General features: G+C 39.2%; 2 protein-coding genes across 4 annotated transcripts in view; one reads left to right on the top strand and one right to left on the bottom strand.

The window, feature by feature from the left end:
- atad2b (ATPase family AAA domain containing 2B) overlaps positions 1 to 12,739 on the bottom strand; it is a 68,703-nt gene extending 55,964 nt beyond the window's left edge. The window contains exons 1-16 of one of the 2 annotated variants that reach the window (XM_034313707.2): positions 12,479 to 12,739; positions 8,707 to 8,861; positions 7,272 to 7,303; positions 6,805 to 6,952; positions 6,003 to 6,099; positions 5,660 to 5,798; positions 4,112 to 4,258; positions 3,951 to 4,026; positions 3,597 to 3,698; positions 3,397 to 3,508; positions 2,654 to 2,769; positions 2,359 to 2,533; positions 2,065 to 2,153; positions 1,814 to 1,973; positions 1,535 to 1,625; positions 664 to 975 (exon numbers count right to left, since the gene is read on the bottom strand). In XM_034313707.2, the coding sequence (XP_034169598.1) occupies positions 664 to 975; positions 1,535 to 1,625; positions 1,814 to 1,973; positions 2,065 to 2,153; positions 2,359 to 2,533; positions 2,654 to 2,769; positions 3,397 to 3,508; positions 3,597 to 3,698; positions 3,951 to 4,026; positions 4,112 to 4,258; positions 5,660 to 5,798; positions 6,003 to 6,099; positions 6,805 to 6,952; positions 7,272 to 7,303; positions 8,707 to 8,861; positions 12,479 to 12,586 (2,059 nt within the window). In that variant the 5' untranslated portion in view covers positions 12,587 to 12,739. Of the gene's footprint in view, positions 1 to 663; positions 976 to 1,534; positions 1,626 to 1,813; positions 1,974 to 2,064; positions 2,154 to 2,358; positions 2,534 to 2,653; positions 2,770 to 3,396; positions 3,509 to 3,596; positions 3,699 to 3,950; positions 4,027 to 4,111; positions 4,259 to 5,659; positions 5,799 to 6,002; positions 6,100 to 6,804; positions 6,953 to 7,271; positions 7,304 to 8,706; positions 8,865 to 12,478 lie in introns of both variants that reach the window. The other variant, XM_026944500.3, reaches the window with a different exon arrangement.
- Positions 12,740 to 16,124: 3,385 nt separating this feature from the next.
- Positions 16,125 to 20,517, top strand: ubxn2a (UBX domain protein 2A). 2 transcript variants are annotated; one of them, XM_026944370.3, is made up of 7 exons: positions 16,125 to 16,257; positions 16,878 to 16,940; positions 17,055 to 17,178; positions 17,336 to 17,445; positions 17,571 to 17,708; positions 19,221 to 19,382; positions 19,635 to 20,517. In XM_026944370.3, exons 2-7 carry the CDS (start codon positions 16,897 to 16,899, stop codon positions 19,816 to 19,818), a joined length of 762 nt encoding a protein of 253 aa, XP_026800171.1. In that variant the 5' UTR covers positions 16,125 to 16,257; positions 16,878 to 16,896; the 3' UTR covers positions 19,819 to 20,517. The 2 variants fall into 2 exon arrangements, with proteins under 2 accessions (XP_026800171.1, XP_026800172.1); XM_026944371.3 differs by having other exon boundaries at positions 16,162 to 16,257; positions 17,048 to 17,178.
- The last annotated feature ends 888 nt before the right edge of the window (positions 20,518 to 21,405 follow it).

Raw genomic sequence — 21,405 nt, 5'->3', positions numbered from 1 at the left:
TTATGTATGGAAATAATAGGTTTAGAGGAAAGCTCCTGACTTATTAGAGCTGTAAGTCAGTTTATGAGTTATTATTGATGGAGAGAAAGCAGTCCTCCAAATTGGAAGTCATTAACAAGAGCGAGAGATGTGTTCCCTGCAGAAATATGGTGCAGAAATTAAATTACTCTCTGTCTAATCTACTGAAGCTGACTAATGTGGAGGTTTGAAGTTAGAGGAAATTAATTTTCAGTGGACAGCGATAGACTGTTGTACCACAAAGGCACTGTTTTAGATTTGAAAATGCAACGGCCAACAAAGCCCCATCATTCATAACAATAAAACATATCACAACTATTTGCTGTATGACATTTACATATAGAAAAATGCCTTAGTCTACTGTTAAGAAATAATTTATTTCATCACTCATTAAAAACCAGTAGACCAACCAGTCATAATGTATAATTACAAATTCTGAAAAGAAGATCTATTTGACAGATCTGTTTAAAAAATAAATAAATAAAAATATCATTCGTCATATACATAGCTGATATGGACCAATAATTATAACTGATCAATAAGGTGAATGGTGGACATATCAAATTATACTACTACAATATTCAAGCAAATAGTTTCTGACTTGGATAAAAACAGCACTGTCCCACCCAGGTATAGACTCTGTACCGTGTGTTTGTTCCCTGTGTGGGAGCTCTGCATGGGGGAAGACTCGGAGCAGGCAGGTGAGTGTGTGGGCCAGTGATCTCTCCAGCAGAGGCTGCAGTGTGCAGGACAAAGCCCGGCCTGGTGGTGCGAGAGCTCTCTGAGCAGCTGGAACAATAGCGCGCAGAGCACGGCCAAAGTCCTGCGGCCCCAGCACGATAGAGCCAACGTCCAGTTTGTAGCGCTGGCTGGTGCTGTATATTTGAGGATAGCGCCGCCGCAATGCCGCCAGTGAAGCCTCCGTGCAAAGTGCTTTGATGTCGGCACCACAGTAACCTGGTGAGATGAGCCATCATAGGCTGCTTAACTCAATAGCACTCAATATACTTATTATTAACATTTCTGCCAGAAAAAGACCAGACTACAAAACTGTGGATAAAATGGTCATTCTACAGGATGCCCCAAAAGTCTCCATACACAGGGGGAAATTAACCCTTTTTAGCACCATGTATTCCCAAATTTTTCATAGTTAGTTCATATTATATAGTTGTTTTTTTTTTTTCCATATAGCCTTTAAGAATGCCTTTGACAGAAGAAGAACGTATTGAAATCATTCACATCTGGATCAAGAAGTGGGTTGCAAGGTTGTGATGGACTTTAACAGGAACCATGGCAAGCACATCACACACGACACTGTTGCCAAACTTATTAACAAATTCAGAAAGGCTGGAAGTGCTGCAGACCAACAGAGAAGTGGACGTCCACGAACATCCACTGACGGAGGCACAGCCTACGTGGTGCTGGCATACCTAGTCCCCTACATATGGAGACTTTTGGGACACCCTGTATAGCTATAAAATTTAATCTTAAAAAGGCTAACTAGTGTGTCTCTTACCGACACATTTTTCTGCCAACTCATCCATAAAGGAATCTGACAGCTTTGGGTTCCAATCCCTGGTGTGAATTTCTAAAATGTGCTTTCGAGCCTGCAGATAAAAATACAAAGTTAGTGTCTGAATAGAAATAAAAGCATTCCAAAACATTATAAAGTAGAAATGTTATCAAGCCTTTAGAACAAAAGGCTTGCTACCTATTTTGGCAGTCAGTCATCTTCAAAGTCTAACAGGCTGAGAACAGGTTGTATAAAGCAGTCAGACTGGAAGAATTTATTCACCTGTTTATCTGGCAGGTTGAACAGAAATTCCCGGTCAAAACGACCAGGCCTCCTGAGTGCAGGGTCGATAGAGTCAAGTCTGTTTGTAGCACCAATGACCACTATCTCCCCTCGGCTGTCCAAACCATCCATTAAAGCCAGCAATGTGGAAACTATGGAGCTAAAATAATTGCAAAGTAAAGAAATATTAAAACCATAACAGGCAAACTGAGCTTGATAAGCTCTATAGTGATTTAGATAAACAAAATTACCTGTGAATCTGATCCTGTCTGCTAGAACGAACAGGTGCAAGGCCATCAATCTCATCAAAAAAGATGATAGATGGTCTCATGAGGTATGCCTACAAGCAGATGTAGGGAATATTACTAAATTGATACCACAAACAACAGTCTAGAATAAGCCATTATTTTTTGCTGTACATATACAAATCCATCCCCAGACACTTAGTATAACTGTTTTATCTTTCTCATCCAAAACCACACACAAATACATTTGATTACGTTTGATTGAGATTTGCTTCAATGTAACAGAAACAAGAGGGTAACCTGGTCAAAGAGAAGGCGGAGCTGTCGTTCTGACTCTCCCACCCATTTGCTGAGGCAGTCGGCTCCCTTTCGCATAAAGAAGGAAACCTTCCTGTCACCCTGACTGCACTCATTAGCCAGCGCCCGAGCCACTAAAGTCTTCCCTGTCCCTGGAGGTCCATAGAACAGGCAACCCCTACAGCAGCACAAGAAAGCATGTTTGTCAAAAAGCTCAGAATAATGACATGCGCAGAGCTAATCAGTGAGACTGTTTTAATACAGCTATAAACACATGAACACACATTCTGAGTCTTACCTTGGAGGCTGGATCTTAAACTTCTCAAACACTTCAGGGTAGAGAAGAGGAAACACCACCATCTCCTTGAGAGACTTAATGTGAGCAGTAAGCCCTCCTACACTGTCAAACTTCACCTATATTGGGATGGCCAAAGATATAGTTAATCCAAGCCTACATAGGAGAGATTCAGCAGTAAATCTCCCTTTCCTAATGTTTCCACACACCACCTAAAGCTTGGTAAATTTATAAATCTTAGTATTACACTGCAAAATGTCCAGTGGCATTAAAGATCAGGATAAGCAACTACTGAATGATGACAACATTAATGAATAGTTTATGGCTATAAGTAAAACAATTTAAAGTGGCTATGTTTTAATTTGTAATGGCTCTTAATGTTACTCTCTTTCGATTAGACCCTCAAAAACTGAGACATCTGGTTTCTAATAACGTCCCTTTCTGACTTAACATTTCTAGCCCTGCAGCTAGTCTCTGATTTGATTAAATAAATAAATAATAGAAATTTACATTAATATTATAATAAATAATAACAAATTTTATTATTATTATTATTAGTATTATTAGTATTATTAGTATTATTACATTAGTATTCGTGTTTCAAAAACTACAGCTTCTGAAATATGGCCATTTTTTCCACACATTTATGAGCTCTGCTACAGTATTTTTAACAGTTTGTTCCCTTGAAATACTTTGCTGGGTCCACAAGTTCATGAACCCTGTTCAAAAATATGGCAAACACTCACAGAGGTATCCAGATTCATGGGGTCCACATCAGCTAAACTAGCACCAACTTTCACCCGATCACGAAGCACGCCACTGGCCAGGTCCTCTGCTCGCAAATTCATAGGTAGACATCTGTCACAAAAACAAATAATAATTCTGTTAGCGACAGAATGGAATAAGAGAAAAAAATAAAAATAAGTGATAAGAGGTTTACAGTCACCTGTTCCGAGCACGTGTCATGCTTTTACTTTTTCTCCGTTCAAAACGCTCCTCATCCGATGAGGACGTTGTATCACTACTGTGGATGGCATGCTTCTTTATTCTGGAAAGAGAACATAAATAGAAATACAGAACAATGATAAAAATTAGCAGATAAATATGCTTAAGATGTCAATTTTCAGTAGGAACTGTAGCATGGCAGAGATAAAAAGAGTCGGATTAGATCGTACAGGTCACTTCTCATTCACACTTAATCTGTTTACTTTCGTAATGCCATGGTCTACCAGTTGCTACAGTGGGTGGAAAAGAGCCAAGTTAACCCTTCAAAAAGTTGACAACTGAGGAGGTCACACACCTAATATGGCTTCTTCTTGCAGGGGATCTGTGCGTGTCAAACACTGTGTTCTTGCTTTGTTTTCTGTTCACTGGCACTACAAATGGACACACGTGATTAGGAACATGAAAACCGATTACAATATAGTGTAATACATTTCACTGGCAAATAATTATGAGTACCAATGGGTGGTGCCTCATAACGCTGCACAGTTTTACGCTGCCTGAGGTTGTAAGGTCTGTCATTCTCCTCTCCTGCTTCCTCTGCTTCATCTCCTTCATCATCTTCATCATCTTCCCCTTCATCATCATCTCCCTCCTCATGGGATTCTACAAAAATCAGATGCTTATGAGAGACAACACGTAAAATATTAAAAACAAAGCAGGCTCTAAATGAAAACAATGTGTGCTTTCCACATGTTACATTAAGAATAAACTATAAACAAAACATTTTATATAAATATTTGTTTAGGAAAATATCAGTATTAGTTGTTAATCACTGTCACAAAGTGCATATATGCATTACAGGAAAAAAGTCTGGAAGTAACAATAATTATTTATGCGCATATTACGCCAAAGGTGTTGACTGAATGTCTTAAGCCAAAGTGTAAACCTGATACTTCAACTGGTTCACTGAAACCCTAATCATATGTGAATCAAGAGTGTTAAAGTAGGAATTTGTAAGTAAGCAGAAACTAGTCAATGTTAAGGCTAGTTCTGCAATAAGTCAAAAAAATGGACTATGTTGGGTATGAAATTTCATCAGCACAGATTTTTATAGTCAATGAATTGTTGACTTAGCTAACAAGAAAAACATGTTATAATGTATGAGCGCACAGCTCGTTATTTCTGGGTAATGTAATGCTACTACTGAAGGCGTTGGCAAAATATTCCAATGCCCAGTCAAGAATCACAGAAGAAATTTCATAATAACACGCATAACTCCGCACGTGGTCAAGAATGAGAGTGGTTAAAGAAACACTTTTTCCGAGTTTTTCCACTAGAAATGTACAAGCACCACGCAGCATTATGGCGATGATAGACGAACATTTATAATGAAAGCTCCTACTCATTACGTGATACATGTATGTTTCATGGATGAGGCTTGTTATTTTTATGAAGTTATAGTCAATGTAAAACACTACATTAGTTGGTTTAATTTTGGATCAGTCAGATTAGTAACATACAAACAATCCACTTAAATCTTAAATTTCCATAAAAATGTTGTCATTATTTAAATTGGAACAGGGTATAATCATTAGATTAGTCAGATGTTAAAACGGCAACAGAAGCAATCATTTGCTGGGGCCATGCCGTATAAATCCCGGTGCTCCGCAACACACCTGTTAGCAACCACAATAATCACAAATGTTTTGTATTAATATTTTAATTCATATGTTGTCATTAATAAGTACTTAATTTGTTTAATAATAGAAGACTTGAATGCACTATGTATTTTTAGGTGATTTCAAGAACATTTTAAATCATTTTTGCTTTACTCAAACTGTCAGTTTGTATACTAATGATGACTATGCTTCTGGCATAAGAGTAATACAACACTAAAAACCAAAACTGAGTTACAAAACAATTGTAAAGAATTGTATAACATTTCTCAAAGCCTCGCTTTAATGCTTTTTGCATGGTAGTGTAAGTTACTCATGTTAGAAATGTACAGGAACAATAAAATAACACTTATGGCATTTATGAAATAAAGGTCAATGGCCAGCATACCATCAGTCTCTTCTTCCTCCCTTTCCTCCTCTTCTGGAGCTTCAGATTTGCCCATGACTTTATGGTGTGTCTGCATTGCAAATGTATTCCTCCTCATCGATTTCCGCCTTTTCACACGCGAATACATATCCATGTTTTCCTATCAACCAAGGCAGACAAATGAAATTCAAGTAGAACAGGCTTGACTGAAACATTACAAAAGAATCCAGTACTATTTTCTATAGGACTGTCAAGTCGACAAACCACCACATCGCAATATTTTACTCTGGGAAACCTTTCAATATGAGAGAGATACTTTTGTTAAAGTAATAAACTGGGAACCTTACTTGGTGCCAGCACTCACCAGTTCTGTGTCTGTCCACATCCGGAGCCGCTCCACTTCCCTATTCTGTCGTATGCTGCTGATGTTGTCCATCTCCTGAAGCACCGCCTCTGCCGTGCTGTCATAAGGGAAAAGAGGCAGTTTTGATGGTCAATCACAACACTCAAACAACTCAAACACAATACTGAGTACATTTAATAATATAATAAAATTAATCGTGCTTACTAGTTTTTATAACTGAATCTTACTCAAAGTAGAGATATAACACACTATCCGGTACTAATACACTAGCCTTGCCAATTACAGTCCAAAAAGCTCATGCATCATTTCCAACTCTAGTAGGTCTCCAATAGAGTCTAGCCATCTGTCTTTCCAAACAAGCAGTATGCTAACTCAACCATAAAAACAGACTGGGTCTGTAATTATATCACATTTATGGTCTTAGTAGTTAGTGCATTTACATGTCCAAACTTATTCAGTGATTAAATAATTGTGATCAATAATCATGATTCAATACTGAGAAAACAATCGTAATTATCATCATAGCCACTATCATAAAGGCTCACTGTTACCTGTTACACATTTTCATACTGCTATCCTCATAATGAACTGAAACCAGCTCTTTGCTCATCAAACAGAATTATTTCTCTGATGAACTACATTTAAGCTTGTTTAAAGCCACTCAACATACAATTAATTATACACATACACATAATTTAAAGCTACGAAAAAAGTGAAAAAAATGTATTACAAACAGCTCTACACATACATATACAGTGTAGCTGCGAACTCTAAGTTAACTAGCCTCTCAAACTAACGTTACCTGTTGACCAGTTGGTCAAACAGCAGGCTCTGGTTGAGGTGCTGAAAGCGGCTCTTCCTAGAGCGACAGCTCCTCTTCAGCTCAACATGGCCATTCAAGCGAGCATCGTCCCCATCTGTGCTGTCATCTACCCGCAGGCTTCTTCGGCCTACAAGCATTTGACAAAACCGCATTCATTAAGCACCACACATGCAAGACATTAACGAGAAACAATACACAGCCCTGAGTAAATCAGTCCTGTGTGCGAATTTATCTGATTCACTAAAACACAAATGGCACAAAGATAGGGCAAAACATGACAAGTTAAAATGCTGGTCTGTGCAAGGTTTTTTTTTTTTTTTTTTTTTTTTTTTTTTTTTAAACTAAGAACCCCCCCCCCCTCCCCCATTTACATTTTTGAAGCAGAATTTCAAAACATATTAGTTGCCTCTTTTATGTAACCTCACAAAAAGAAAATCTTGTCTTACCGTGTCCATTTTGCAAAGCACCAGTGGATAACCTGAAACACATCAAAGTATATTCAAACAATTTAAATTGTGAAATTATACAATTATTTAACAATAAACTGTGTAACAAGTGCTTTCACATTTTCTAAATTTACAAATTTGTGTTTGAGTTGTTGATATTCCACTATCACTGTGAGCATTATCACTGAAATTATTTTAATAATTTGACAAGAAAGTAAAAACATTTCAACTTCCAATGTTCAGCAAGTTAATGGTTTAATCTAAAAAGACCAGTGATACTTGGTTCTAATATATAAACGAGTTTCTGGTGAGTCCTCTCAATCAGTTAACTGTTGTTACTGCAAGCTCCCACTCATTCATGCATTAGTGTAAAATTAAAATAAGCCAGTAAGAGTTAAAAAACACAACAGGGTGTGCTATTACAAGACAATAATTCACTAAAGGGTGGTGGGGTGTGTTAAATGTTAAATAAAACATCTCCTTACTTCACCATATCAATGATTATATGTATCTCGATATTTTTTTAATCTTTTAAACTTTTTTTATTTATGTTTATCATCCACCATCCAAGTCCCTGTGCACAAGCTGTTACTACAGAAAGGATGTGTATTAGAACAAGCACATTAATGTAAACCTGTGATTTGAACAGCAGAGCTACTGTCAGAGCTGCCTTTATTATAATTTTTTTTTTAATTTAAAAAAAAAAAAAAAAAAAAAAACACCTTCTGTACAATCAGGTTTGAGAATTCAGTTGCAATTTGGTATAGTATAGTTTTATTATGCTCTCACTATATAGATAGTTATAGCCAGTCTAAAAAAAAAAAACAACACACAGCTCATATTTTTGTATAGAACATAGTATCTACATATGCCTCAGTGTTAAATAAATTATATTAGCTGATGGAAATGATCTACAGGTTTATTATTTATCAATATTTACCACTTATGATACATTCCTGATGGTTTTACTGGTTATTACATCCAGTAACTGTTGATACAGAAAAAGGTTAATGCCCATCTGTCCCTTTGCTCTTCCCTATAAGACCTTTCCATCAGAATGAGCCTGTGCACTCCAAAGAAATGAAGCTTCTAATAATTAAGTACTTAGATACTATATGGGCTTATGAAGCATTAACTCACAAAACAAACTGGTGAATAAAGCACACTACATGATAAGATAAATTTGTAAGCTCCATCTGGTGAGCCATCATAAAGCTGCAGCTATTAACATCGAGGCCTAAATAAGGACAAATGAGTAAAGGCTGAGATAATGCAAAGCTGCATGATTTTTAGCAAACAAGCCCCAGAAGTCAATAGTATAAAGACTGAATGGTTGGATAACTAATTAAATAGATTTACGATAGTCTCAAGTTGTAAAACCAATAATTCCAGCCTATTAATATACCTCATGGCTTACAGGCTGAGAAGGGCTCACCTGGTGCAGTGTTTGGATGTGCTCCATGTAACTCTCTGCGCTTTGCTCTGGGGACTTGGGGAAGTGTCACTGGAGCTAGGCGTCGTGTGTCTGCGTTTTCGTTTAGACGGAGGGGACAAGCGCGGGCTACCAGAGCTGATATTACTGCTGGGGTCCTTCTGAAAGGCATAAAAATGACAAATGACAAAAAAAGTATTTCACTATATCTTTGTAGTGACAATGACACTTAATAAAAAGAAAGTCAATTAAAAAAAAAAAAAAAGAGCTATAGTCGTTGGTTGAAGCTGGCTGAAGGACCTTCTACTCAAGTTACTGATGCAAGCAATTGAACGACCCAAAAACTGGCAGACATTCCATTCAGCAGCCAGATCTACCACACTTCATCGATCAGGTGAGCTTCCACAGCTCACTAATTTTCTTGAGACATCTAGTGTGGCAACTTCTAAATATATCGATATTGTCATAACTTAAGTCACAATACACTTTTTCCCTGAAATATCCCGGGATAACTCATGTTACTCACAGAAAAGCAGACAAAATATAAGGAAAACTAACAAAAAAGCCAATTAGAAAGGACACAGTAAATTTTGCAGTCTCATTTAGGTGAACATGGGCGCTGCAAATTTGGGAATGTTAGTAATTAGTGGGTAGAAGTGACACTGGATTTTTTCTGCTTGGGAAGAAAAACTCTATTTAGCAGGGTAACAATTCACAACATTTCAGAAGGGCCACCTGTCATCCCCTGAAGAAAACTGCAAAGCAAAAGCCTAGCATGGCCGCTGCTTAACAAATAGCTTATTGGATGTTCATTTATACAGTCAGGTCCATAAGTATATGGATAGAGACACAATTTTCATAATTTTTCCTATGAACACCACCACAATGAATAGGCTTTTAGCTTTAATTCAAGGGGTTTAACAAAAATATTGCATTAACCGTTTAGGAATTACAGCCATTTTTGCAGTGTCCCTCCATTTTCACAGGCTCAAAAGTAACTGGACAAACTAACAATCATAAACGTTAGGATTATTTTTAATACTTGGATGCAAATCCCTTGGAGTCAATGACTCCCTGAAATCTGGAAACTATGGACATCACCATATGCTGAGTTTCCTCCCTTGAGATGCTTTGCCAGGCCTTTACTGCAGCTGCCTTCATATGCTGCTTGTCTGTGGGTCTTTCTGCCTTCAGCTCTTGGGTCATTAACCATCTGTACTGTGTAGCCCTGTCCTTGTAGGATTTGACTGAATCTGAGCAGAAAGTATAGCTCTGTACACTTCAGAATTCATGCTGCTACTTCTATCAGTAGTCACATCATCAATAAACACCAGTGACCCAGTTCCATCAGCATCCATACATGCCCATGCCATAACACTGTCTCCACCATGTTTGACAGATGATGTGGTATGCCTTGGATCACAAGTCCTTCCTTTGCTTCTCCATACTCTCTTCCCATCATTCTGGTAAAAGTTAATCTTGCATCAGAACTGGTCAGGCTTTTTTTTTTTTTTTTTAAAGCAAAGTCTAATCTGGCCTGTCTGTTCTTGAGTGTTACCAGTGGTGTGCATCTTGAGGTAAACCATCTGTATTTACATTCATGAAGGTGGCTCTTGATTGTAGACTTTGACAATGATACGCCTACCTCCTCCAGAGTGTTCCTGACTTGGCTAGATGTTGTGAAGGGGTTTTTCCTCACCAAGGAAAGAATTCTGCAATCATCCACTTTAGTTGTCTTCCGTGGTCTTCCAGGCCTTTTGGTGTTGCTGAGCTCGCCAGTGCATTCCTTCTTTTTATGAATGTACCAAATTGTTGATTTGACCACTCCTAGATTTTCTGCTGTCTCTCTGATAGGACTGTTTTGCTTTTTCAGCCTAATGATAACCTCCTTCACTTGCATCGACAACTCTTTGGACGGCATATTGAGAGTCCTATGAACAGCTACCAAATGCAAATTCAACACTTTTAATCAACTCCAGAACTTCTATCTCCTTAATTTGTCATGAAATATGGATAAAACATGCCACATTAAACTGCTTATCAGTCAATTGTCCAATTACTTTTGAGCCTGTGAAAATGGAATTTTCACACAGGAAATGTTGTTATTGCAACATTTTTCAGACACCTGAAAGTCTACACTTCAATCACATCTTGACTGCTTCATTTCAAATCCTTTGTGGTGCTGTACAGGGGCAAAATGAATGAATGTTTGGTTTTCACAGTTTTTGAAGATTTGTTTAACGCAGCACTACTGCTTTTGCTTGCACCCTGTTAGCAAACATAAATATCATGTGCTCTGTAGTGTATTATAAAAATGTAAAGTGACATGATATGGTATTTTGACCACATCACCCATCCGTAGCAGGTATGAAATTTAACTTAAACAAAAAGTACACAAACCAAAAAGGAAAACAGCTAACTGACATGCAAAATGGAGAGAGCGAGAGAGAAAGTGAGACAGAGAGACACAGAGTCAGAGAAAGAGAGAGATTGAAAGAGAGAGACAGAGACTGGGGGGGAAAGAGAGAGAGAGACTGAGACAGATCGAAAGTGAGAGACAGAGAGAAAGAGAGAAAAGGAGAGAGAGAGAGAGAGACAGAGTCAGAGAGAGAGAGAGAGAGAGAGACTGGGGGGGAAAGAGAGAGATAGACTGAGAGATCGAAAGTGAGAGACAGAGAGAAAAGGAGAGAGAGACAGAGTCAGAGAGAGATTGAAAGAGAGACAGAGACTGGAGGGTAGAGAGAGAGAGAGACTGAGACAGAGAAAGAGAGAAAAGGAGAGAGAGACAGACAGAAAGTGAGAGACAGAGAAAGAGAGAAAAGGAGAGAGAGAGAGAGAGAGAGAGAGAGAGAGAGAGAGAGAGACAGAGACAGACTACTGATTTGACCCCGAGGTTATGTGGGAAACTGTGTAAACACAACGGCTGCTTCAGCTACTCTCCCTACAGTAAGACAGTGTATAGATACTGTGGTAATTTTCTCTACTGTGGAAGCCACTGTAACTTTACACAACTCTCCTCGCGGCAGAAACACAACAGAGCGCTTCATGCTCAAAGTTAACACCACAGCACACCACACCACACCACAACACAACAAAACAGCACAACTGCCTGTAACACCACTCAACTTGCCGGAGTTCACTTCCTAAATAAAGCACAGTGTCCGCTTTAAGCCAGCAGGGGTCTGACTCCGCTGTGCTCTCCTTCCACCATTTGTTGTGTGAAATTGTGTTGTTAAAAGTAGTTCAGAACAGCAGTGAACACACACTGACCATCAGCCGGGCAAACTGTGTTGTGTTTATCTCTGTGTGTGCTGTCAGGTGCCTGAGTCCGTGACAAAAGCTCAACTTGCTAACTAGCTCAGCTAGCTAACGTTAGTTCCTCTCAGGCACAACAGCAACACAAAGGGAGAACTTGGGGGCACTTAGTCAATAAACTAGTAAGCTAGCGAGCTATTGTTTTAATCTTTTTTTTCTAAGTGGAAAAATGTCCAGCAACGATAATACATGTCGCGTCTCACACAAATACAGAATGTTTTTAATAAATAGTGTCACTCTTTCACGGTATTCATGAACAAAAGAGGTAAGCTAGCTGGCTATCAATGAGGGACATCAATCTTCAGGCCAAACTGAGTAGCTTAGCTTAGCGTAGCTTAGCTTAGCTTAGTTTAGCTTAGCTTAGCTTAGCTTAGCATAGCAGAGCAGAGCAGAGCATAGCTCGCTGTAAGCAAACTGGCTTAACCAGCCGGGCAGTGAGGAAAAGCGAGCCGGCTCTTACATGGTTGTGTTCTTCCAAGTTTGGGTTGTTCCTAAGAGACGACCTCGTCCGCCCGGAGATGACAGGACTGCATGGCTGGAGCTGCGTGCTTTTTCTTGTGTTCACCATGTTTTTTTCTCTACCGTATTGTTTCCTCTCGGCTCTGTCAGTTCCCTCTGTATTGACTGTCTCTCAGCTAGAGTGCCGAGGCGCCATTTCTCTCGCTCACTCTCTCCCTCTGCTGTTGGCCAGAGAACGCAGGCAGCACGCCACTTCCGCCTCGACCAGTCCTCCAGCAAAACTAGTTTCATACATGGAATAAATTAGATCACTAATTGTATCACCATTAATTTAGTTTTATTTTACCAACCGAATATATACACATATTAAAAAGAATTCTTTTTTTTTTATGGGAAAATCATTACAGATTGTATGGAGAACCCTACAGCACAAGACGACCCTTTTAGAAATGTAGACCCAAAGAATCCTTGAGGAACCTCTTTTACAAAGAGTAAAGCACATTAATGGCAAAACATTAACAAAGGTGACAGATAAAAAGAGTATTTAGCATTTAGAGTCCTGGAAGAAATTGTGTCTATTATTTATACATGTGTAGGGGACACACTGGCTTAGTGGTTAGTACCGTTGCCTCGCACCTCCAGGGCTGCTATACCCTTGCTTATCCTATACCGACAGCCTCAGCCAAGCACACAGTTTGCTGATAAGTGTGCTGATGTTTGGGATGCACTAAGACTTCAGAAATAAAAAGCCACTGACAGAGTCACACTAGATTTATTCATTCATTTTTCTCCAGTAACCATTTTATCCTGGTCAGGGTCACAGTGGATCCAGAGGGACACTGGGGACAAGGCTGGAATACACCCCCGGATGGGACGCCAGTCCATCTCAGGGCATCATACACACACTCACACTCTCATTTACCATTAGCGGCAGTTTAGCATAGCTAATCCACCTACTGGAGTGTTTTTGGGATGTGGGAGGAAGCTGGAGAAAATGCATGCAGACATGGGGAGAACACGCAAAACTATTTACAAGCAGTAACCTGAACTTGGGGTCGAACGGGGCACACTGTAGCTGTGAGGTGGCAACTCTACCCACTGCACCACTTGATGTGAAATGCTATTTTAGAGATATTTCATGAGTTTTCTAGCCCTGTACGAAATGCAATTTATGAGAGCCTCATTTTCTTCCCCAGTCAAGTGGCTGTATAACTCCGTATACTAGGAAAACTGTCCTGGTATCAGTAAGATGGAGGAAAAGTGTCCAGTAGCAGCAAGATCTAAAGTGTCTAAAAAGTGTCGCTTGCAGCATGAAAGCATTGTGTCTAAGCTCATAATCTAAGCTCAGTCCATGTGTTAAGTGAAGTGATGGTCATCCTTGGCTGGATGTTCTTGATAAATCCGGGTAGGCTTTGGGAGGCAGCTATGTGTTTAGTAATCTGACTCTTCTTCAGGGAAGAAGCTGTTACAAAGTCTGGTGGTGGTGGCATGGATGCTCCAGTACCTCCTGTCAGACAGCAGAAGGGTGAAAGATCCATGAGAGGGGTAAGAGGGGTCAGCCATAATACAGGTGGCCTTGCAGCTTCAGCATTTATGTTAAGAGGTGTCGATGATGAGTAGAGAGACCCTAATGCCCCTGTTACCCCTTCTCCACCAACACCAGTGTTCATACTGGAGCTAGTGATGGTTCAAGAAACCAGGTTTCCATTTGCTTGATCAAATGGCATGAAAATGATAACTGAGAAAGGTCTTACAAATTTTGTTTTTGGTGTTGAGAACATATTTAACAGTCCAAACTCATCTGTATACAGCATCTATATACAGCACAAAGATATAGTCATAGACAATTATTATGCACAAGATAAAGTACAGCAGTATTTATGATAAAAGAAGTTTTACTGGCATTAGCAATGCTTTTGCCATTTACTTTGCTGGAACTGCCAGTAAAATGGTTGTTTCTCAGGTTGTTTCTTCACAGTTGCCCAATTTGGTGGATCTGTAAATAACGGAAGTTGTTTGAGTTGCTATCATCAGCAAAATGGTGCCACTCCCAAGCCTCTGGCTTTGCCAGTTCTAGGTTCCTGTCTGGCAGTTGAACGAATTTTGCTACCTGAGATTAATTTCTTTTTCAGTGGAAAAGTGCAGAATTGTTAGAGACCAGTGTCGTGTATCCATGCAAAAGGATGTCATTCTTTTAGCCTACACTTCAGACTGATGGACTTATTCTTGCTCTGGTGCTGAAACTACAAAAAACTTTAAAAACCATTTGAAACCATAGTTGTGACACAATAATCAGAATAATCAGGGAAAAAAGGTCATGCCACACAGCTCCAGGGTCCACTGTTGAGCCTTAGCTCGGGTTTCTGAGTGAAAGGAGCTTCTGATGTTCTTCCTGTATCTACGTGGGTTTACCCCGGGTTCTCCATTTTCCTTTCACCTCCCAAAAACATTCCAGTAGGTGGACTGGCTACACAAAATTGCCCCTATGTGTGTGCATGGTGCTGGACGGGTGTGCCAACCAGGATGTGCTCCTGCCTCACAGTTAGATTCCTGATATAGGCTCATTAATTTTACTGAAAATTAATGAAATGAGTGACTATATATTTTACATAACACTCAACAGAGCTAATAGCCAAAGGCGTCATAGATCTTTATGACTCAAATAATGATCCTCATGTTTTTGTAAGCATTCTATATGGTCAAAAGTATGTAGACACCTGACCGTCACAATCATATGTGCTTGTTGAACATCCCATTCCAAAGGTGGTCCCCCTTTCCTGCTATAACAGCCCCCATTCTTCTGGGAAGGCTTTCCACTAGATTTTGGAGTGTAGCTGTGGGGATTTCTGCTCATCCTGCCACAAGATCATTAGTGAGGTCAGGCACTGATGCTGGGTGAGGAGGCCTGGGGTTCAGTCAGCGTTCCAGTTCATCCAAAGGTGTACAGAGGTGTTGAGGTCAGGGCTCTGTGCAGGACACTCGAGCTCTTCCACTCCAACCTTGGCAAACCATGTCTTCATGGACTGAGCTTTGTGCACAGGGACATTGTCATGCTGGAACAGGTTTGGCCCTCTTCGTTCCAGTGAAGGGAAATTGTAATGCTACAGCATACAAAGACATTCTAGACAATTGTGTGCTTCCAGCTTTGGAGCAACAGTTTGGGGAAGAACTAGATATGGATGTGATGGTCAGGTGTCCACATTCTTTTGGCCATATAGTGTAACAGGCACTGACAAACTTTGACAACTAAATGAATACAAAAATAGACAGTGTGATTTTAAGACATTAATTCATTCGTGCTTTATCCTGATCAGGGTTGTGGTGGATCCGGAGCCAATCCCAGGAACACTGGGTGTGAGTTGAGAATACTGTTGAAATATTTACTCATAACTAAATTTTCCTTTATGGCTCTTTTTTAATATTCTTATGCTAAGCATGCTTTTACTCTGGTTATTCTTTAAATCCGTCCATTTTTTGTTCACAATATTAGCTAATATTATATTACATATAATACGATATAAAAGAAGGGACTGTAACTTTTTGAAAATCCAGTATCCACTGACTTCTGCACACGATGGACTTAGAAAAGGAAAGAAAGAGATTCTTTTTTTCACGTGTTGTAACTTGTAATCGTTACGTCAGACAGACGCAGCGCGCAGTGTGACGTCACATGAATGGCTGATACATCTTCCTCTGTGTGTGTGTGTGTGTGTGTGTGTTGCTGAGAGAAGCTTACAACCTCACGATCTAACTGTGTGAATCTTATGGACTGGCAAACTGGTAACAATACACTAATGCTTTATTATAATGTTTCTGTGTGGAATTGAGTGTGACAGTTACTCTAGTCGCTGTTTATAAACGTCGGTGTCTGAATTCCGCATAATGCTGCGCTTGTGCTTCACGAGCTCTCTCTCTCTCTCTCTCTCACGCGCTCTTTACGTAATTTTGTCGCAATGTCCTAGGATTTTAAGCAAGGTGTCAATTTTTGTGTTTATATTCGGGTTTATTGAAGAGTATTGGAACATATCCGTAAGGCTTTTGTCTTTGGGTGTCATCTTTTAATAATTAATGACGAAAGTCATACAGTGAACATTGGCCATGTTTTGATTTTGATGCATTTCTACGTCATTACGTCGTTTTGAAATGGCAGACGCTACATGGTTATTGCATGGGAGGAGTGGAGGAGTGGAGGAGTTAATGTGGCCTGTCATATGCAACTCTGCACAGTAACCTGATACAAGCAGAGATACTCTGTTGTCAAAAACAAGGCCCAAAACCAGGCTTAACTCCAGGCTGTGACACTCATTATGCCTCAAATTTCAAGTTATTAGGACATGAAACATTCACTTTCACAATATGTTGTTCCCAACTACATGATTTTTTTCTCTTTATATTGTAAGATGGAAGAGAGAAGACGTTATGAAAGACACTGATTCAAGAGAAGGCGTCAAAGATGGCCCAAGGTGAGCCTATTATACATGACTTCCATATAAAATACTTGCACATGTTTAAATGTTTGTCTAAGATGTTCTTTATCATTGTACCCTCATTACCATTATTATGTAATGAGCTCTCAGGTGTGATGGTGCTCAAAATGATCACAATGATGAAGAGGAGACCCCCATAAGGTCAAGCTTCTCTGTGGAGGACCTTCTAGATGAGGTGGAGAAGATCAGCAGTGTTCCCACATATGGCAAGAAGGTTCAGTGATTTGTAATTCTCAGACTAGTTTGTCAACGTTTATAACAAAAGGCCATATTTTGTACGAATGCATTTGTTACAGTGAATCCAGCGACACCCTAGTGTAGAGCTTTCTGCATTTTAAAGTTGCTTCGCTCAGCTGCCTTTGTTAATGCAGGTGGAGATTGTGGTTAGACTGTGGAAAGATGGTTTTACTGTGAATGATGAGGATTTGCGCAGCTACTCCTCAGAGGAGAATCAGGAGTTCCTTGAAGCTCTTAAACGAGGGTAAGGCATGTGACTATAATAATGGCACACAAATGTCTCCAAGCATATTGTAGCACTGTCCATAGACTGCATGGACATGTAAAAGTCTTGTCCTCTGGGTTGTCAATAAGAACATCTGTTTGCAGGGAGTTACCTTTGGAACTGGAGGGAAGAGCAGATGAGGAGGAGCTGGAGGTCAGTGTGGAGGACATGAAGGATGAAATGTATGTCCCAAAGAAGAAGACCTTCCTGCCTTTTAGTGGCAGAGGATACAGACTAGGCAGGTAAAAGAAAGCCTTTCAAATAGTTCTACTGATTGTGTGAATAGGAATGTGACTATATGTTTTGTGAAATAATTATATAAAGCAACTTTTTTACTCCAACCCCAGCAAATCAGTTAATCTACATTGTGATGCTTTACAATCCCACCAATTGGTGGTGTATTGTGATTCCAGAATGGGCCTTATTTATCAGTTTTTTTGTTCTGTGTAAAAAAAATTCTGCCAGATTTAGAAGTTTTAGTAACCCTGATTTTCCTCCTACTCATGTGCATAGCAAAACTAAGTGCAGAGCACATTCACTGCATTTAGTGACTCACACAAAACTCCATAAAAGGTAAAACTCATAGTAATCTGAAAGCGCAAAAAGAGAACAAAACGGTGAAAGAAAAGGAATTTCTGAAGGGCAGTTATTTTGACTTATGTCTATGCCAATACAAATATTATTATTAAACAGTGTAACAGCATCTGAAAAGGACAAAGTCTGGAGAGAAATTATAGAAATGTTGAATCAGGTGTGGAATAAGTGAGGTGAAACAAAATGGTTTGACATGAAAATGGAGAAAAAAGATATGTACACTGTACCGAGGAGATCAAGGACACCACAAACATCACACAGGGAAACTGCTACGTTTAATTGTAAGTGACTCCGTTACTGTCGGCCCAAAGTCTCTCATGTTCTTCAGCCTCGCATACTTTTCGGCCTCTCCCGCACCAATGCGTCCTCCCCAGGGCCATGTTGGAAAAGCAGGAGGGTGTATGTTGGAAGGAAGCCTGATTTATTCCGGATTCCCAGTGATGGCACACAGCACACTAGGGGGTATACGGCATATTTCCCGTTGAGACATACCAGATTGGTCGCTTACTCCTGACTCTAAAGTGTTGCACAGCATTAAAACAATAAGCCATTGCAAATAGAACTTAAATGATGGATGTTGACAGCATGTCCATGTATAAATTGCAAGAACTATAAAATTATTGCCAATTGTATGATTTGTAGCCTATCAGTCAAGATTCACATTAGTGAGTGTCCTTATAGGAAAATTTTTACAAACTCAGGAGCTCTCATAAGATGCGAATATTTTTCAGAACTAACAAGATTTTCATGAATGCCAAATTTCTTGGGGAAGTAAATACAAATGGTTTAAATTAAGTTAAATTAAATTAGTTTGTATCCAGCTTGATGAATGAGGCCCTTTGTTACCAAAATTTTCTCTTTCTTCTTGTGTATTGCAGAACTATTGTTTATCCTAAGATCATTTAAAGTATGTTAATGTATTAAAATTAAATTTCAAACGAGTTGAACTATATTACATATGAAATATAAAACACATTTTGACATTGTTAGTGCAGTAGAAATCCACTAGGTGGCTTCCTCATTCTACTCTCCTGATCTTATCAAAAAAATTGTATATTTCAGATTAGCATGTCTTGCCTGATGCTCTAAGTCCAGTGTATTGAAATTGGAAAATAAGTTTCTTTTGTACTTATTAATGCTGTACATTTTCACTCGGCCAGCGTGGCACCTAGAGTTGTGGTCAGGTCTCGGTCAATCCACGAAGATTGCTCTGGCCCCCCAGTCCCTCCAGTGGAGCTGGATGAAGCATTGCCCATCACTTGTCTCCAGATCTGGCTAGCAGACGGCCGGCGGCTAGTGCAGAGGTTCAACCTTTCTCATCGGTGAGTGTAAATTGCACAGACTGGGCAATGTGTTGATAATCAAATGGTGTAGGAATTCTACACCAAAAAGCTCTTACATCATAGAAAATAAAATGTTTATGTAATATAAGCATCACATGGAGCATTCAAATGGACCGTTATCTCTCTTGCGAATTTAATCAGCTTAAGTAAGGATTTTGTAGTGGTTGATTTTACCCTTTGTTATGATTGTGGGCTGTGGCACCTTTAAATAAGTTTTCTGTATTGTTGCAGAATCAGCGATGTCCAAGGCTTTGTAGAGAAAGCCCAGACAACAAGCTCCCCATTCATCTTAACCACATCTCTGCCTTTTCGGGAGCTCACACAGGAGAATCTGAGCCTGGAGGAGGCTGACCTGACAAATGCTGTTATTGTCCAGCGGCCTCTCAGCACACAAGCACCTTTTGGCCACTCCTGAATGAAGTCACCTTAACTGGTCACCGTAAAGTATGGAGAAACACTTTATGAACTTTTTCTAGAACACAACCGCTTGCAGTAATTAATCCTTACAAAGCTGCTTAAAAGTCTATACAACTGCAGACCTCTTTGCATTAATCCAGTTTGAAAACTCTACTATGAACTCCACCGTGAAGAATAAAAGAATGGAAAACTTTTGTGGAAGAAATTTCATCACTATCACCTTGTTCAATCGGAGTGCAATAACCATGTATTGGTGGTCTAATAGTCATGTGTAAATGCTGCACCTAGTATAAACACAATAAATATTACAGAATTTATATAGATAAGGTTCAAATAAGTGACTGTCATTCTTTGTTCTTCCCTTGTTGGATGCCTTGAGCACCTCTGATGCAATGCAGTACACACATGCCACGTCTTCAATAGCAATGTTCAATAAATATCTGACTGAGACTGCGCTGTGATTGATTTAAAAATAAGTACTAAATGCACTTCTCTGTTTATCGCAGACTTGACTGAGGCTTGTGTTACCATGATGATAATATTATTTTTGTGTGTGTTAAAATATTTGCTGGTTCGCTGTTATGAAATTCAAGACAGAATTTATTTGCAAGTGGAAGATATGTACATGCACTTTAAACGAAGTGAAAAGTTCTTTTGTACTGGAGCTTTGCTTGCAATAAACCCATTAAACAATTGAGTCCTACCTGTTTCCTACAGTGCACTATTTTGAAATGTGTGATTTTTTTAATATTCAGATTCTCTATTCTAATTTCAGTTGAGCACAAAGGGGTTTGGAATGTTGTTGTCTGCATGACATAATGGCCAACTGCTCTTGTTCAGTATTTAAAGATTCTCTGTGACTTAGCACTTGAAATAATGGCCTACTCCATTGACAACTGCCAGCTGTCTTTCCTTAAAGAAATTAATATTCATGCATAATCAGGACAAAGTGAACATACTAATTTATGTTTTGTAAGCCAAGACATTGCTGAATTGTTGACTTTCAACCATCAGATTAGCGTTAATTTTTATTCAGTAGTTAGCATTAATAGTTGTATACACAATGCAAACTGTGGCTCTTTTCCTGGTCCCGGAATAAATAATTGTTGCAATAAATAATAAATGCAATAAATAATTCAGAAATTCTCAGATTCAGGATATCTGTTGAACTGGGCAGCATGTTCTGTAATCCATACAACTATATTCCAAGTGTAAATCTGAACATTTTTTTCATGTTAGTAATGATATGCAGTCGCTGCTCATTAGCAGTATCTGCCAATCATAATAATAAACTGGCTTCCCTGCTTTATGCTAGGTATGCCAGGTATTATTGGTCTAAACAAATATAAATGATTTTCAATTTTTATTGGTTTATTCAGTAATTGAAATGTTTAGAAATTTTACAGCTTTCAGTTGAATGTGTGTCTAAGAGGATGTGTGGTGATCTTAGACACAGCCAAAGCAGAGCTTTGTATTCATATGAGAATGTCAGTGGCCAAAGATCAGGGTTGCCAGGGTTGTGTTTTAATGCCAACTTTGGCTAGTTTTGGAACAAGGTTGTGGGTGGAAAAAAGCAAGTCCTGGT

The sequence above is a fragment of the Pangasianodon hypophthalmus genome, chromosome 19, assembly GCF_027358585.1.
Source record: "Pangasianodon hypophthalmus isolate fPanHyp1 chromosome 19, fPanHyp1.pri, whole genome shotgun sequence".
Lineage (NCBI taxonomy): Eukaryota > Metazoa > Chordata > Actinopteri > Siluriformes > Pangasiidae > Pangasianodon > Pangasianodon hypophthalmus.
Note: the sequence above shows the minus strand (reverse complement) of the source record. Positions and strands in the feature narration are given on the sequence as shown.